The 15,619-nt window shown below is 46.0% G+C and overlaps 2 protein-coding genes across 2 annotated transcripts in view; one reads left to right on the top strand and one right to left on the bottom strand.

The window, feature by feature from the left end:
• The first annotated feature begins 125 nt into the window (after window positions 1–125).
• Window positions 126–3,093, top strand: trmt5 (tRNA methyltransferase 5). The gene is made up of 5 exons (XM_068580583.1): window positions 126–162; window positions 320–918; window positions 1,394–1,518; window positions 1,646–2,285; window positions 2,830–3,093. The coding sequence occupies exons 1-5, from the start codon at window positions 155–157 to the stop codon at window positions 2,907–2,909; spliced, it is 1,452 nt and encodes a 483-aa protein (XP_068436684.1). The 5' UTR covers window positions 126–154; the 3' UTR covers window positions 2,910–3,093.
• Window positions 3,054–15,619, bottom strand: part of mnat1 (MNAT1 component of CDK activating kinase) — a 32,114-nt gene continuing 19,548 nt past the window's right edge. Inside the window, exons 7-8 of the mRNA XM_068580584.1 lie at window positions 15,387–15,508; window positions 3,054–3,429 (exon numbers count right to left, since the gene is read on the bottom strand). Coding sequence (XP_068436685.1) covers window positions 3,309–3,429; window positions 15,387–15,508 — 243 coding nt within the window. The 3' untranslated portion in view covers window positions 3,054–3,308. The remainder of the gene's footprint in view (window positions 3,430–15,386; window positions 15,509–15,619) is intronic.

Here is a 15,619-nt window from a genome sequence, read left to right as displayed (position 1 = left end):
TTGTGAGTCGTGACGCCTCTCTTTTCCGTCGCATTTGAACGCGTCAACAAAGAGATCGTCCAATCAGAAAGCGCCTCTTCCCTCGTTTGACCAATCAGGATCCAGTTCTGGTCGACCATTGATGACGCAATTCAAGCGTGCCTGCGAGTAAAGGATGTTGAGGTGAGCTCCGAATGTGTATTCTCACAAATAATAGCATAATAACCTTTAATTTACCACAGAGTTGCATCGTTTTGTTCAATCTAACACACAGTTCACTGTTATGATGTGTTTTTTTCTACTTTTCTGCTTCATAACAGCAACGTTTTTGTCATTCTAGGCTCCTCTCCAGAGTCTCTGCTTCGATACAAATTGAAGGAAACCGAAAAGCTGTCGCTGCACACCGGAGCTTGTGCTCTGCAGTCTCACTACCAGCCTCTGTTTGTTCTGGCTTTGCTCTTCAACCCATAATGGAGTCTAAACTGTACCGTCCCCCTCCAGAGGTCCGGGGTATGACCTCTCTGGATAAAGAGGCCTTCACGCAGACTATTAGTGTCCCAGCTTTACGGGTGCCCACTGGGGTCTTAAACAAGGTGGTAAAGAGCCTGCGGAAGGCGACCATCCAGCGCCCAGGGGTGCCCAGAGTGGTGCAAGATAAAGAGGAGAGTAGTGAATTTCGTTTAGTTCTGCTGGACCCCAACAAAGTGTCCTCTCCAAGCTCCTTCAGTGAAGCTGAAGCCGAGGCCCTGAGGTCATTCAGTGTCGCTGAAGAGCTGCAGTACTATGAGCTGCGACTCACCTATCACAACCTGAAGAGTGATGAAGTGCTGGAGGCTGTGCTCCCTCAGGGTCAGGACGTGACCTCTGGGTTCAGCCGGGTGGGACACATCGCACACATGAACCTGAGGGACCACCAGCTGCCATACAAGAACCTCATAGGTGAGAAGCAGATGTTACACGGCAAGGATTTCAGCACAAATTCAATGTTTGAGGGTACAAGTCTCTGAAAGTTTACTATTCTATCTTCCAGAAAATGTTCCTTCAATTTGGTTTTAAAGAGAGCGCTGTCTTAACATGTTGCTCCAAAATGCCCTAAAGCTGTTCAGTCGTGTTGAAATGTGACTTAAGACAATAGGATGTAATTCACATCCTTCTCATACTGTACAAACCATTTTAGTGAATGTAAGCCTCTGCATTTGTTGTTTCTCCACTCATTTATTGAGTTTTTTTTTTCATCTTTGATCAGCTCGTTTTACACTTTGCATGTAAAGTTTTAAGATTTGTTTTTAGCTTCCTTCTGAAATTCTTATAAATCTGTAATTTTCTGATTAATGCCTAATTTAAAAGGCCATGGTTAAACAGAAGACTTTAGAAGTCATATTCGTTCCTCACTTTGTGGCTGCTTCCAATGCAGGTCAAGTCATCATGGACAAAAACCCTGGTGTTACCTGCGTGGTCAATAAGACAAACATGATTGACTCAACCTACCGTAACTTCAAGATGGAGATGCTAGCTGGAGAGGAGAACATGGTCGCTAAAGTAGGTTAAATCACAAATCTGCAATAATTTGATGTTAATTAAAACATGTCTTATATTTCACGTGCACAGTATTTCTCAGATGTAATCAGACACTTGACTGATGGTTGAATCTTGGTTTGTGCTGCAGGTGAAAGAAAACGGGGTGACATACGAGTTTGATTTTTCGCATGTGTACTGGAATCCGCGGCTGAGCACAGAGCACCAGCGTGTGGTGCAGCTCGTGAAACGTGGCGACACCGTGTTCGATGTGTTTGCTGGTGTTGGACCTTTCGCCGTCCCGGCTGCCCGCTCAGGCGCAACAGTCCTGGCCAACGATCTCAACCCAGAGTCCCACCGATGGCTGCAGCACAACTGCAAACTCAACAAGGTGGAGAAGAAAGTAAGAACCTTCAACCTGGACGGCAGAGTGTTCATCCAGGGTCCTCTGAAACAGGAGCTTCCCGCGCTGCTCAAGGGAAAAGCCAGTGTTCATGTAGTGATGAACCTGCCTGCCTTGGCTCTGGACTTCCTGGATGCCTTCAGAGGCCTATTGCCCCAGGAGCCTTCCTGTGATGAGAACCTACCCACAGTGCACTGCTACGGCTTCTCTAAAGATGAAAACCCGGAGGCGGATGTGGCGGAGAGGGCTTCCCACAGCCTCGGGTTCCCCCTGAAGGACCGATGTTCTGTGCATTTTGTGCGTAATGTAGCACCCAACAAAGATATGATGTGTGTGAGTTTCACTGTCCCGAAAGAGGTCCTCTTCAGCGGCGATCATGAACAGACAGGTGAGAGTTAATCCATAAAACAGTGAGGAATGTAATGATAACTTCAGGGAAAATATTCAATGAAAACATGAATACTAGACTGATTAAACTTCAGTTCAGACGCTAAACTCAAGTTTAATCAGTCTGCTTAATTATTGTGTAGTATATTTCACTACTTTAAAGAGCTAAAACAAACTTCTACAACGTTTAAGTACATTTTCAAGGCAAAGTGGCCAAGTTGATCTATTTCCAGCTTCTCAAATGTGAGAATTGTTTTTCATCTTCCATGAAAGTAAACTGAAGATATACACCTTTTTAGATATTTTACTATCAGAATATAAAGATGATTTATTTGTATGAGAATACCTAATTGGCAATAAACCCATTTCTGATTCAGATTTAGGATAAATCCATAATCTTTATTCGCAGTGGTACCGTAAGAGTAGTCACGCTGTTGCTGCTTTTGCACGTTTTAATGTACTGACAGATTGGCCTAAGACTTTTGTAAATTGTGAACATTAAAGTTTGACACCATTAAATTCACACAGATGTTGTTCCTCCACAGAGCCTTCAGCAGAACCAGCTCCAAAGAGACAGAAGTGTGAAGAAGCCACTGATTTGACGCAATCATCATCATCATCATGACCCACTGACAGCGAAACCTTTTTTTTTTCACAAACAGTTTAACATAGTTTTTTTTAATAGATGACATTGCATCCTTTCATAAAACATTTTGACTTTTTTGTCATACTAGAATGTATTATACTTACTATTATTCAGAGCTTGGTCATACATCTTGTATGTTTCACTTTCAAATAAATAAAACAAATGGTGGGAGCTTTTCAGTGTTCACTGTGATTTATTTAAATATAGAATTAACACAAAATATAAAAAAGTCATATACACCTCGATCAAAAATTCGTCATATCACCGTCCACCACAGCAGCTTTTGCCCTCTGTCCATAGTGGTAGCGGTGTGGCTTTTATTGTCCTTTTCAGTCACATTTCTAACCAGTGGCTGGTGTGCTTGAGCTCTGGATGTGCTCAGCGTTTCATAGGGAACAGCCCACTGAAAGCATCCTGAATAGCTCGATGACATGCCAAAGCTGAGGTGTATCCTCCAGCTGTGTCCTGAGGCATGGCAGCCCGCACGTGGTTCAGATACCTGAGAACACACAGAGAGCCCTGGTCAGTAACAGCAGTGAGGTATTTTGTAAACAATGTGACTGACTGGCAGCCCAGAGAGCTGCTTTCAAAAAGTAGTTTCTGTGAGTGTAACTTGAGTGTAAGTTTATTCTTCATTAAATCCACACTTGAAGTTATTTTTTCTGGCTCTACGCGACCCTTTGGCCCTTTGATGAGATCAACGAAGACAGACATACGCATACACTAACACTGGATCACCTTGTGCCTAAAAGCCTCTCTAACATGGCTCTATTAAAGTATTACGGGTGTCTTTTATTTTTTAAGTGCTTACAGATGTATCCTGCCAAAGCCCCTTTTGGGTTCTTAAGAGGATCCAAAAGTCACTGTTTATTTTCACATTCATGCACAGACAGAAAAACAGTCGAGCTGTTAATTTAGTCTCCACATCTTGTTCCCACAGCAATGCCACTTTACTTATGAGTAGTGTGTGTGTGCATGGGGGAGATTGACCTGTGTCCCCGCCCACTCTAATCCTTCCTCCACTGTTTCGTGGCGTCAGAAAGTGGTCAATAGAGGAGAAACCTGCACACATGTTCTGTACTGCTCTCTCGTAGAATCTTGACTACAAAGCTAAAAAAGCAAAGTCCTCGAGCAACTGAGACAACACGTAGTCTTGCCTGTCAATACGGTCTCCCCCTACACCTCCCAACCAGTGGAAATCAGAATCCTGGCACAGAGGGCTAAAGCCCTCACACGAGTCTGGCTTTGTGGCCTCTGTTTCTGTGAGCCGGAGAAACTTCAAAGTGAAACGGGAATCAAGAGCACAGACAGCCCTGTGTAATTTCTGTGCCCATTCTAGCTGCTTTACAGAGTAACCTAACACCTGTGGGGAGGCTGTGTGTGTGTGTGTGTGTGTGTGTGTGTGTGTGTGTGTGTGTGTGTGTGTGTGTGTGAGTGAGAGAGAGAGAGAGCGAGAGAGAGAGAGAGAGAGAGTGTGAGCGTGTGTGTGAGTGTGTGTGTGTGTGTGTGTGTGTGAGTGAGTGTGAGTGAGATGAGAGATAGACAGGGAGAAAAAAGGTGTTGGTGAGACTGCCCGCTCAATAGATCATATTTTGCTTTGATGTTTTATGAATGCTGCTTTCCTCACAATAAATCCTTCACTGAAAATAAACGCTGAAACATATTCGCTCGCATGCCTGAGACACAAACACATAAAAGTCAAACATTCACACGAGATGACCTCGCCTTGTCTTACAATAGACAGTGAAAGTGAGAGTAAGAGCAGCAAGAGATGTCAATCAGGTCTCGCACACAAAGGCCACTCATCACCCACTAGAGAAACAACACACAAGTTCAAAACAGGAGGCCCAGTGATTAATAATAACTTCATTAGGCCCAAGCTGCTGTAGCCTGTCCTTCAGAGCACTTGAGGGAGGTCTTCTCATATGGCTTCCTGCATCAGATGAGTGCTATCTATTGATTATATTGTACTGGGCCTTTTTAATGGTGAAAAAAGTGGGCTATTTACAGCCTGGCTAAGTCTGCTCTTCCTGCTAATCTAATCCCCAAGCTACTCATGTGGTCATTCCTTCCAAGAAAGCTGAGAGCTCTGTGTAACTTTATACCTGCCTGCCCCTAAGGGAGGGGGAGGGGGGAGAGGCAGAGAGAGAGAGAGAGAGAGAGAGAGAGAGAGAGAGAGAGAGAGAATGAAGGAGAGGGAGAGAAAGGGAGGGGTGTAGGTGGAGGGGTGGGAAGTAGAAAGAGGAGGGAGGATATGAGGTGAAATCACCTTTGGGTATCATCATCACAAACCCTCTTCTCTTAAACCAACCCTGTCTGCCCTCTGGTCACCCCTAACACCCGAGGTTAGTTCAGTTCTGCTCCATTAACTCAGCGGCCGTATCCGCATCTTCCTGTAAAGGCCAGCCGCATACATGTACATACACATGACCGGCTACAGAGGAAGCTGAAAGAAAAACTCGACTCTTTTCACATGACTGTACTTGACAATGCTGAAACATTAAGAGTGGACTGACACCTCCGAAGACGTGCAACAACATGAAATGCATTAAAATGGTGCAGCACACTTGCCTACAAAAACACGCAGATTCTTTACACGGCCTTCAATCATAAAACAAGATAAAACACACACATACACACACACACACAAACTATACCGCTCTGAAACAGACGCTTCGAGACCCTCCGACGCTACTGTTTCAGTGAGCACTCACAGTCTCCACGCCCCACCCCACCCCTATCCCCCGCTCTCTCTCCCCCTCCCTTTCTCTCTGAGGACTGGACTGCCTTTTGTTCGCAGGGCCGTGAAACCCAAGCCGTGTCGGCCGGTAACATCTTTCACTCTCCGGGCCCCACTGGAGCATTAGCTGCAACTCGATATGGGTCTTTTCAAAGCTTCGTATTATTGGGTAAATATGGGTCACTTTGGACTGGCCCATTATGTCGCTTGGGGGGGGGGAGTGGGAAAAGACGAGTGCAGGTGATGAAGACAACTGAATGACACAGTATGACAGTGCGTGTCAGACTGCAGTTGCCACAAGGGAATATGACAGGAGTTTTCCATTAGTATGTACACGCAAAGGAGTGACATATGTTTCACCAGATTCTTTTCTCAGCATGACAGTCAAATTTAGATTTATTTGTAATTATTAAAAGCATAATAGATGATAAAGAGCTTGCATTATTTTTCAGACTCCACTCGTAACATCTGCTGTAAGCCCATTTATTTAAAAACCCCTGTGGATCAAAACTGTTCAGAGCCAACTTGGCCAACAGCATTTTTCCACTTGGGTCTGGAACTCTGAATACCTGGGCAATGTCTCCTGCTAATGCTAATAACGGTCAGAGATTTTCCTGACGGGTCCCTGAAAGTATTCCCCACTCCGGCTGACTGGAAAACGCCGCACAGCCGCATCTCTAATTCATAGTGAAAAGATAAGTGGCAAAATGTTCCGGTGGGGTTCTGCTTGATTTCCAGCTGGGAATGTGTGGCTTCTCTTTATGTTTAGACCGACGACGCTGCAGCGGAACGGAGGGTGTTTGCGTTCTTCAGGGAAATAGCAGCGAGGTTGGGACTGTGGAGGGAAAACAGCCGATATCAGACGGAGGCGCGGGCTGCGTTGGGCCTCTTGTCTAGACTCCATGTGTTGGCTTGAGTTGGATTAAGAAGAGCTGAGGAAGCCTGGGCTTGATGGAAAAGAAAAGAGGCCTGTAATAGTACAATGGTTATTTCAGCAAGAAGACACTTAATCAACGTATAAACCACAGAGCAGACGCACGGGACAATGGAGCAATCTGAATCAGTCTTAAACAGCGCTCACTGTAGAATTACTGTTTGTGGTTTGGCTGCTTTCATAAAGACTTGATAGTTAAACGAAGCTAAACTCAAGCTAAAATGGCTCGTCCAACAGAAACTTGAGGCAATATCTTTATGAATGGGTTTTTCTGAAAGAACCAGAGAGAAGTGAATAAGTCAGGCTGCTCTTTCATTTGTCCTTCACAACGTTGACCTGGAGATTTCGCTTTCACAGCACCCTCACTGATTCAGTATCAGCATTTGCTTTTACTTCATAAAGGATGAGAGGCTTTTTGAATTCAGCTTGTCGTCAGCATGAGTCATGACCCGAACAGGGTGCGCTGACTTTCAGGCAGTTGGCGAGATAAACTCTGTATGCGATCAATCAAAACTGGATGGAAAAATCTGCAAAGAAGAATCAATAAAACTTACCCTACCTGAGACCAGTCCAAGGACTGAAGCCTCATTAGCTATGTTTATCAAAGCGAAGGAGCTTGCACTAGTGTGTTTCAGTGTACAAAGAAGGCAGCTGACAAGCACAGGGAAGGCCAGTCATGAGGCTGCTGGACGGCAGTGCGAATGTCCGGAAGTCTTCCTTTAGCGCGCTGCTCCGGCAGCGGTTGAGGATTCCTGGCCTGGAAATGAAGGGGGCTGGATCAGGGGGGAGAGGGGTGCAGAGCCACACACCTGCCAGATGATTTGTCATTATAGAGGGGTCAGCACTCAGCTGTCACCCCCTAATCACCCATCCTACCCCTTAAGTCAACCCCCCTTTACCCCCCAAACTCCACTCCAGTCCTCCAAAAACACCCCCTGCATTCCTCAGGCAGCTCCGGTTTCACTCACAGCACTGCTGCCCCATCTGCCCCTCCTTCCTACACTCTGCCCTGAGAGAAAATGTACCCCTGTGAGAGACACAGCACACTGAGTGCATTGTGTATATGTGCGATGTGTGCTTATGCCTCCATGTGTGGGGATACACAATTCACATGTGTGTGAATACATGTTTTTCTAAGGGCAGTGCTGTTGCTATCGGAACCGAAGGCAAACCGATGGAGCAGAGTTATACCAGCGGAGAACGTGTGAATTGGTCCAGGCTGCAGCCCAGAAACAAAACCCCCGCAGACAAGCCAAACACAGAGGGCTCTCACAGGTATACTATATCTGTCAACAGACGTCTTTCATCACCATAGGTCATAGGTCACTCTCTTTTCCATTGAATGCAGCTTCCTCTGGGACGTGCAAGTGTGTAAGACAGATCCTCAGCCATCAGCCTACCCACTGTCCATCCGATTATCTCAAGTTGACTGTGAGTGCGTTTGAGGGGGGCTCAATACGGTTACATCATATCCTCACAAGCCTACAGACTCCTTATCCATTATCGTGGGTCTTATCATCACCACCAACGGACTGAGTCTGAGTTTCTGAATCCCATAAGAGGGAGGCGGGTGTAGCTAACACTTAGTTAAGGGAGAACACGTTTAGAGTGTTAACAGAAGCTGTGGGTGACACTTGACATTAACGCTTATAGAAATACATTCTCACGAAGAGTGACTGACAATGTGTGAGCTGTCTTCAAGAAGGCAGCTTGTTGGTATCAGCTTGTTGGTTTCAGTAATAAAGACAAAGTGGTACACTAGTTCTGTGTCTATGAACAGATAGCCTTGTGGGGGTGCCCATGATAAAGGCCCATTGTGATTCTTGTATCCAGTCTTCACTTCCTGCTCTAAGTGTCACCTGTCTTGACTCATCCAGGGCTCTCATGCGCTGGCCTTGCACCTCCTCTGTCTGACCTGTTGGGGGCAGTAGAGGCTGGCTGGCTGGCTGAGCCACTGCCCTCATACCTAACAGCAGCGCCGAAGGGCTTGTAGAAGCATCACACGTCCCGCTAGCCACTTGATACAGAGAGCATCTTTCTTTCGTCTCCTGAGCTGCTATTTGATAACTCTGCCCCCTGGAGAGCTCAGAGGAAGGAGGAGGGGGGCAAACCAGACTAAAAAGGGAGGACAATGACATGACATCAGTGTCATCGTTAGCCAAATGGCGCCGTAAACGATGGGAGAACATATGCTGTTCAGTGAATGGCTGCTGGCACAAGGCACACCCATACATACACCGCAAAGGAGCATTGATAGTTAGATGCAACATTCTGGGAATAGAGCACCGATACGGAGAGAAGAAAAGAGTTTTCCCGTGAGGGTTGGTCACCTCCACAGGTATCTGTTACTGAAGCACCTCAAGCACTGAGGAAAGGCAAAGATTTCAATTAGAGAGAAAGATGGGAAAAGAGCAAGTGGGGGGATGAAGAAACACAAAAAGACAGGGAAAGGTACAGCAGAGGGAGGGGGATAATTCATACATCATAGTGGAGAAGTACCTCCTACCATGAGGTGTGCGTGGCAAGTCCCTGCAGCCAAGCCCCACAAGACGGGAGTTTGTTTTCTTTCTCCAGCTCTTAAGAGGGGAAAATGAGCCAGCTAATCCCCCTGTACATTGCCGGGCCCTTTGCCCCAGGGGTGAGGAGCAGGAGAGAGGCACAGAGTGCAGGTCTGCTGGTGTTTGTGTAAAAAACACACACACAAAAGGATGGGATGAGTCATGAGCACCATCATGCTTAAAATCAAAGCATGCAACTCTAGGAAGCATGCATCTGCTTTGCAAACTAAAATAGTCAGGAGACATCACCTCACCCTGCGCTGGGTGACGAGGTCAACACTGTTGCCTTACGGCCGTGACACAAATAAACCTGGAGGCAAGAACGCTGTTATACTCGGAGTTCCCTGTCCGTTGGTGTCTCCTTCGCAGGCAACGGCTTGGTTTGGCCTGGGTTCATCTTGGGAGGAGACTGCTGGTCTGTCTGGCACACAGCCCACAGAGGGAAAACAATAACACTAAAAGCAGACCTCCTTTAGATGACCAGAATACACACAAGGCAAATGTTTCTCCCGCTCCATCATACAGTAATGTTCCCTCTGTTCCCGCCTGCTCTTTGGGTCAGAAATGACTCACCCACAAGTAAAAAGCCTCCAGTCAACTACAGCGCATGCTTATTTTGAACCATACTTAAAGAGAAGATCAATATTTGCACAGATCTATGGGAGGGAAAACAATAGTGATCTGGCCTCCACCAGCTCTGTCTGTTAATGGTCTGTTTACTGAGACAGACAGGATAATGGCCTGGGTGGGGGCTGGTGGGGAGTCGGACAGTGGCCACGCTCCACTCCGTCTCTGATCTAGTTAGTAACGAAGAGAGTAAGCACCTACTGTACAAGAAGCCGAGTATAAAAGCAAGGTGGTGCCTTTATGCCGTGAATGAAGATGGGGCCTCGTGTTGACACAGACTGGTTTGCAAGTCAAATAGCAGGGCTTGAACCTCCAGTTGTATTGTGCTTACACTCTCCTTTGGTTATGCAAATCTTCAATTTGAGAGCCCCGCGGCTGCATTCAAGCTTTTAGATCCAAGCTATGGAAACACTTAAATTGTGAGAGAAGCACTGCACTGAAGTCTATAGTTATTGGCTATGCTGGATCTGGTAGACACAAGACAATGGCATGTGTGAGGAGTGTGTAGTATTGGAAGAAAGTAGGATACATATATCAGATTTGACTGTTTTCTACTGTTTATTGCTGCTGTAATCCTGAAATTTCCCCACTGCGGGACTAATAAAGGAATATCTAATCTAATTAGATATAGTCAGACAAATGCAGCTTTAGGTCTTTGTTAGAGTGGCAACCCCAGAGTATTTGAGGAGAAGCCCCTGTGTTACGCAAGAGACAAATAAACTATTTATTTCCATAAATAAAACCATTTGGCAACGTCACAGAATATTTTAATTTGGCTGAATGAAAGCAAAATATGTGCCCCGAGACATTAATAGTAGTAAAAGCAGATCAAAGCAGACGGCTCTTGAGGGAGTCTCATCTGAGGTCATGCTAACCGGCGCCCCACTCTCCCGCTAATAACTTAAGCATCAACGCTGTGTTTGTGAGCGAGAGAGAGAGTGTGTGAGTGCATGACTATTTGAGACCAAGAATACGAGACCCGTCTCTCCAAGGTGCCATCATTCTGCTCCCGTCAGTCTCGGCACTCTGACGTCCCGGTGCTGAACCTCGGTTCCCCCGTGGTCAGTGACCGCTGACCCTGTTCCCCACCCCCTCGGCACTTCCAGCCCCGTCAGGCCCATCAGATGGATATGCGCCCTGCAGGGATCGGAGAACCTGGGATACGTGGAAAAGCTATTCATGGCCGTTGATAAAAATTCCTCTTGAGAGGCTGTTCTCTGCATATTGAGTGAAAAAGAATAATATGATTGCTGACTTGCACTTCCATCACAGAGTTAGAAAGGGGAAACAAGGAGAAGGAAATAATGACTTGTATGCCATTTAAATCTCATTTACTATAATTTAGTGATGCCAGAAATGAATTCCAGAGTACTCTATGGAGCATGTCTAGTGGTCCTGCTTACTCTGTGAGCCATATCCAGGGTCACTGGTAGTGCTCTTGGCCAGCGAGGCCAGAGCTGGAAAGATGAAGAGCTCAGACCTGGAGTCAGGCCAACCAGGCGGGAAGAAGCTAGCGAAGCCGGATGCCAGGAACTGAGGGCTGAGATGGCACCACTGACTATTCTGGATATCTCCCTCCCACCAAAGCACTTAACATGCAGTATAAGCCAACAAACAAACAAACTAACAGATACACACCATTCATATAAACACGCAGACGCCAGGGGACGCTTGGAAAGCTAAAGAACACAGGCAGGAGGAGAGCATCACTCAGAGACCCATTAACCCTTGGCTTCCAACCAGAACAGTGAGCAGGCGTCCTTTAAGCACACGTTAAACGAAGCTAGTCTATGCAAATGAACACAAGTAATGCAGCTTCTTCCGTGTCTCCATGTGTATGTACAGTCCATATGTCCATAAAAAGAAAATGAGTTACATTAAATTGGACTTGTGGGCAGTTTCCAGAGGAAGAAAACAATTGGTTGTCCTCTGTGTTCATGAAAAGAAGTCAAGAAAGACTATCCATCGCTATCTAACCCATCAGCTGGTCACAAGTTGTCTGTTTTGGTGAGAGAAAGTGCTCTGAGGACTACTTCCTGGTGCGGAGAAGTGTAACCCCAAGAGAACAGCTACAGACTAAACACTTTGCTCATTCAGCTGCTCTCCTTCACCCCACCGACAAGAGATGGATGCTTGACAAGTGCTCCCAACAGAAAACCTCACTTTTTCCACCAATTATAGAAAGCAATGCGTATGGGGGAGGAGGCAAAACTTCATAATATTATACACACTGGCATTTGGCGAAGCACATTGAGCAACCTCTGTCTGAAAGAGATGGGCTAATTTCAGGGCGACCTGTGCCAACACAAACAACTGTTCTGGCTAGCTTTCATTGTCAGCACTTGAGGTTTGAGTCAAATTTTTCAACGCTCCACAGCCAATTTCTCGTTCCCCTCTTTTTTCCCCCCATACGATTTGTCCTTGTCCAAGATCCGAGTCAGTCTTTCATCGCCCACGCAGTCAGAGCTTTAAAAGTGTTCTGTAGAGCACAAACTCAGACCCAGATGCTCATCTACACACTCACACAAACAGGACATAACCTTTTCTTTCAGGTTGTGTGTCTATGTGAGCTCATGTACAGAAACTTATTTTATATATAATGCAGGCACGACTGAATTGGTGCTGTATATTTATGATGTTTCCAAGTGCTTCCATTTGGTTGATGTCCGTCAGCAGGCACAAGGTCCGCGTGAGTTAAAACAGCTCCTGCTTCAGTCTCTGGCTGCTGGGATTCGTATCACAGCCATGACAATGTAAACATCATATGTTTCCGTTTGCGTCTCCAAAGCCGTATTTACTTCACTTTGATTTTGTTTATTAGAGGGTTTTACTGTTAAACATAAAAGCAAGGAGCCATGGCGGTATATTTGGAGTACAAGCTGTAATTCTACATTCATAGCCTCTCATAACTCTCATGGCTCACGCATGGTTCTGGGTATGTGCCAGTCAATGAGATGAACAGCACTATACTGCCATTATAGATACCTCACACAGTAGGAGTTCTATCATCTGTGGCAAATCACATGCACCTATGCACTTCAGGGGAGGAGCGTCTGGTTACGTATTTATGTGTGTGTGTGTGTGTGTGTGTGTGTGTGTGTGTGTGTGTGTGTGTGTGTGTGTGTGTGTGTGTGTAAAGGGGGGTTGATGTTGAGGTGAAAGCTGAATGGACACTTTTGGAGGCCTCTGTAGCCTGAACATGCAGTCTTTCCTCCGGTATTGAGGCAGCTGTCTTTAATAGAAGAGCTCAGTTCAGCCCATATTTATTCAGGTACAGCTGACAGAGAGGGAGAGACAGTGGAAGAGGCGTGGACCATCTTTTTCCTGGCAGCCGTGCAGCACTCCTGCGGTTTTTTTGGGGGCAAAGGGACAAGGCAAAAAAGACACAGACATTGTGACAGAGGGAAAGGAGCGGCGTGAAAGAAAAGAATGAGTTGAAATAAAAAACATGGCTCCAGTGAGTCCCGTGTTGACTGGACATCCTGTGCAACAGACCAGCCCCAGAGGCCCCGGGGCCACCAGGGAGGGGGGTGTGTGAGCTCAACTCTCCCGTCTCTCTTGATGGCTGTGTCCAAGACAAATCACCAGCGGTGCTGCTGTCACCGTAGGCCTTGACCAAGACAAACAGCCGTGTTTTAAAATAAGTACCTGCCCCCTCACAGCCCCTTTCACCTCATCCACGCTCAGGCACATCCATATCTCCTCGTACAATCAAGAATATTCCCTTCACAGGTCATAGGACTGGAGCTGTAGTCCCAGGCTTTACACAGGGGACTCACTTTTCACCCTCAATGCTGTCTGCATTCTCTCTCAACAGCACACACACACACACACACACACACACACGCACACACACACACGCACACACACGCACACACACGCACACACACACACACACACACGTGAAGTTCTACCACATCACACAACTTTTATTGTTGCCAAAATGCTGGGACTGCAATAACAGGGGTGAGAGTGAGTCTGTATGACACAAAATGTTTAGCGGGTTTAAGGGACACCGTCTGCTTGCATGTGTATGTGCAAGCGTGATCGTCTACGTACATCTGAGCTTGCAAGCACAAAACCTCAAACTTAGCTGAATCACAAACTGCCAAGTGCGCACAAGTGTCAGCACAATTCCTTGCTTTTACTTAACAGCACATTGCATCTTGGGAGTTGTGGTTTGTCTGAATGAGCCTGACTCTGTCGCTGCCTGCGGCCTGCACCAGTGGGACTGGCGTTCCTCACTGAACTGAACCTCATTTATCTCTGTGGCAGAGCCCTTTCTATCCAGCATCGGTCCTCCTGGACCCCTGAACTGCTGACACCAGACCCCCGCCCCCTCCTCTTCCTCCCTCCTCTGAGTTCCAGCATGCGGCAAAAATTGTGAGATGCGTTTCATCTGCATATTGATCAGCCTGGCCAAAAGAAGAAGGACCTCAGCACTTCACTGAATACATAATGTAAATAAGTACCAGTTATTCTGCTTAAACTCACCCACAAACCTGTAAGGAAAAAGTTTCACCTTCAGTAGATGATTTTCCAGGTAATTAGGTAAATGTGATTGTGCAACAAAAGTCAATAGCAGCTTTTGTCTAAAGAATAAACTAGAGAACACTTACTAAACATGCTGACAATATGTACATATATGCACATCTCAGCCAAATGAAGGTTATTGTCAGGGTGAAGCAAAGCTGAAAGTCAATGAGCCTGCCCAAAAAGAATATGACCCTGTTTTGCTCCTGTCACCTAATAAAAGCAGCCCGTTCTCAGTGTGTGGGCAGACCTCAGTGCCAGCCAGTTGCAGTGCAGATGGCCGGGCGCTCGGCTGTCTGATGGATAGCTTACATTCGGCAAGGACTGGACCGATGGCGTCGTGGATTGATTGGACCGAAGGGGCCGTCGGGGAAAGCACTTCCTGTGTGTGTTAATGGACACTCCTACAGAGGCACTGTGGTGGCTTGTGGCAGGGAGATGGTTGTTACTCCCTCTCTCACTCCCCCAGCCCTCCTCCTCCTCATTTGCTTTCACTCTCTCAGTTAATCAGACGAGAGTCAAGTGAGACGAGCCAGGCTTTCACAAGCAGACTGACTCTGTAGCGGCTCTCTAACCCAACACCAAAAACCTGAACAATGTGGAGAATTACAAAAACTAAAAAAAAAGTGTAATCAGAAACACTTCATATTACAACAAAAACTATCCTAGAAAAAAAATGTAAATGATAGGTTGGTCCTTGGAAAGAATGTTTACACTTGGTATCAATTGAAAAGGAAAATTGAGACAGTATTCAGTTGGAATTTTTTAAATAATTAATAAAAATGAACTGTCATTATAAGTAAGTGCATGGCAGTCAGCTGTATCTGTACCTAAAATTTACTTGGGTTAAGGAGCATTTTTTTCTCAAGAACCTCCTACATTATTACTTTCTTTCTTTAGCAAAATATGAAAGTACAAGAACTTTGGAGAACACTATGGACCCATTGTTTTTCTTCTATCATTAAACTGAACAACTCTGCTCATCTAAAGGTAAAAAATAAAACTCATTGTAGGTCAGTTCCTGGCTGCGGACAATGTGTGTAAGTGTGTAAATAGGATTGTACCCAAGTCTGCCCAGCTGCTCCAGTTCAGGCACTGGGGGTCCGTATGTCTCAATGTGAAAGGCCTTGTAGTGGTACAGAACTTCCTCTACCTTGGGAGGAGGCTGAAGAGACACCGTCTGACGCTGAAAAGAAACAACAAAAAAAACAGTGAGACAACATTCCGCACAGAACAATAGTCTTCAGTGTCTCAGCGTAGTATGTGCAACACTGGAAACTACAGCTATGAAACAATT

The sequence above is a fragment of the Clinocottus analis genome, unplaced genomic scaffold (genome assembly GCF_023055335.1).
Source record: "Clinocottus analis isolate CAN_PGR_092001 unplaced genomic scaffold, fCliAna1.0.p SCAF_17, whole genome shotgun sequence".
Lineage (NCBI taxonomy): Eukaryota > Metazoa > Chordata > Actinopteri > Perciformes > Cottidae > Clinocottus > Clinocottus analis.
This window is presented reverse-complemented; position numbering and strand designations above follow the sequence as displayed.

Bases quoted from the DNA above. Each gene is read 5' to 3' on its own strand.
- trmt5 (XM_068580583.1), top strand. The intron at 919-1,393 runs GTGAGAAGCAGA...CTTCCAATGCAG, and splicing joins GCCATACAAGAACCTCATAG to GTCAAGTCATCATGGACAAA. The intron at 2,286-2,829 runs GTGAGAGTTAAT...GTTCCTCCACAG, and splicing joins CGGCGATCATGAACAGACAG to AGCCTTCAGCAGAACCAGCT.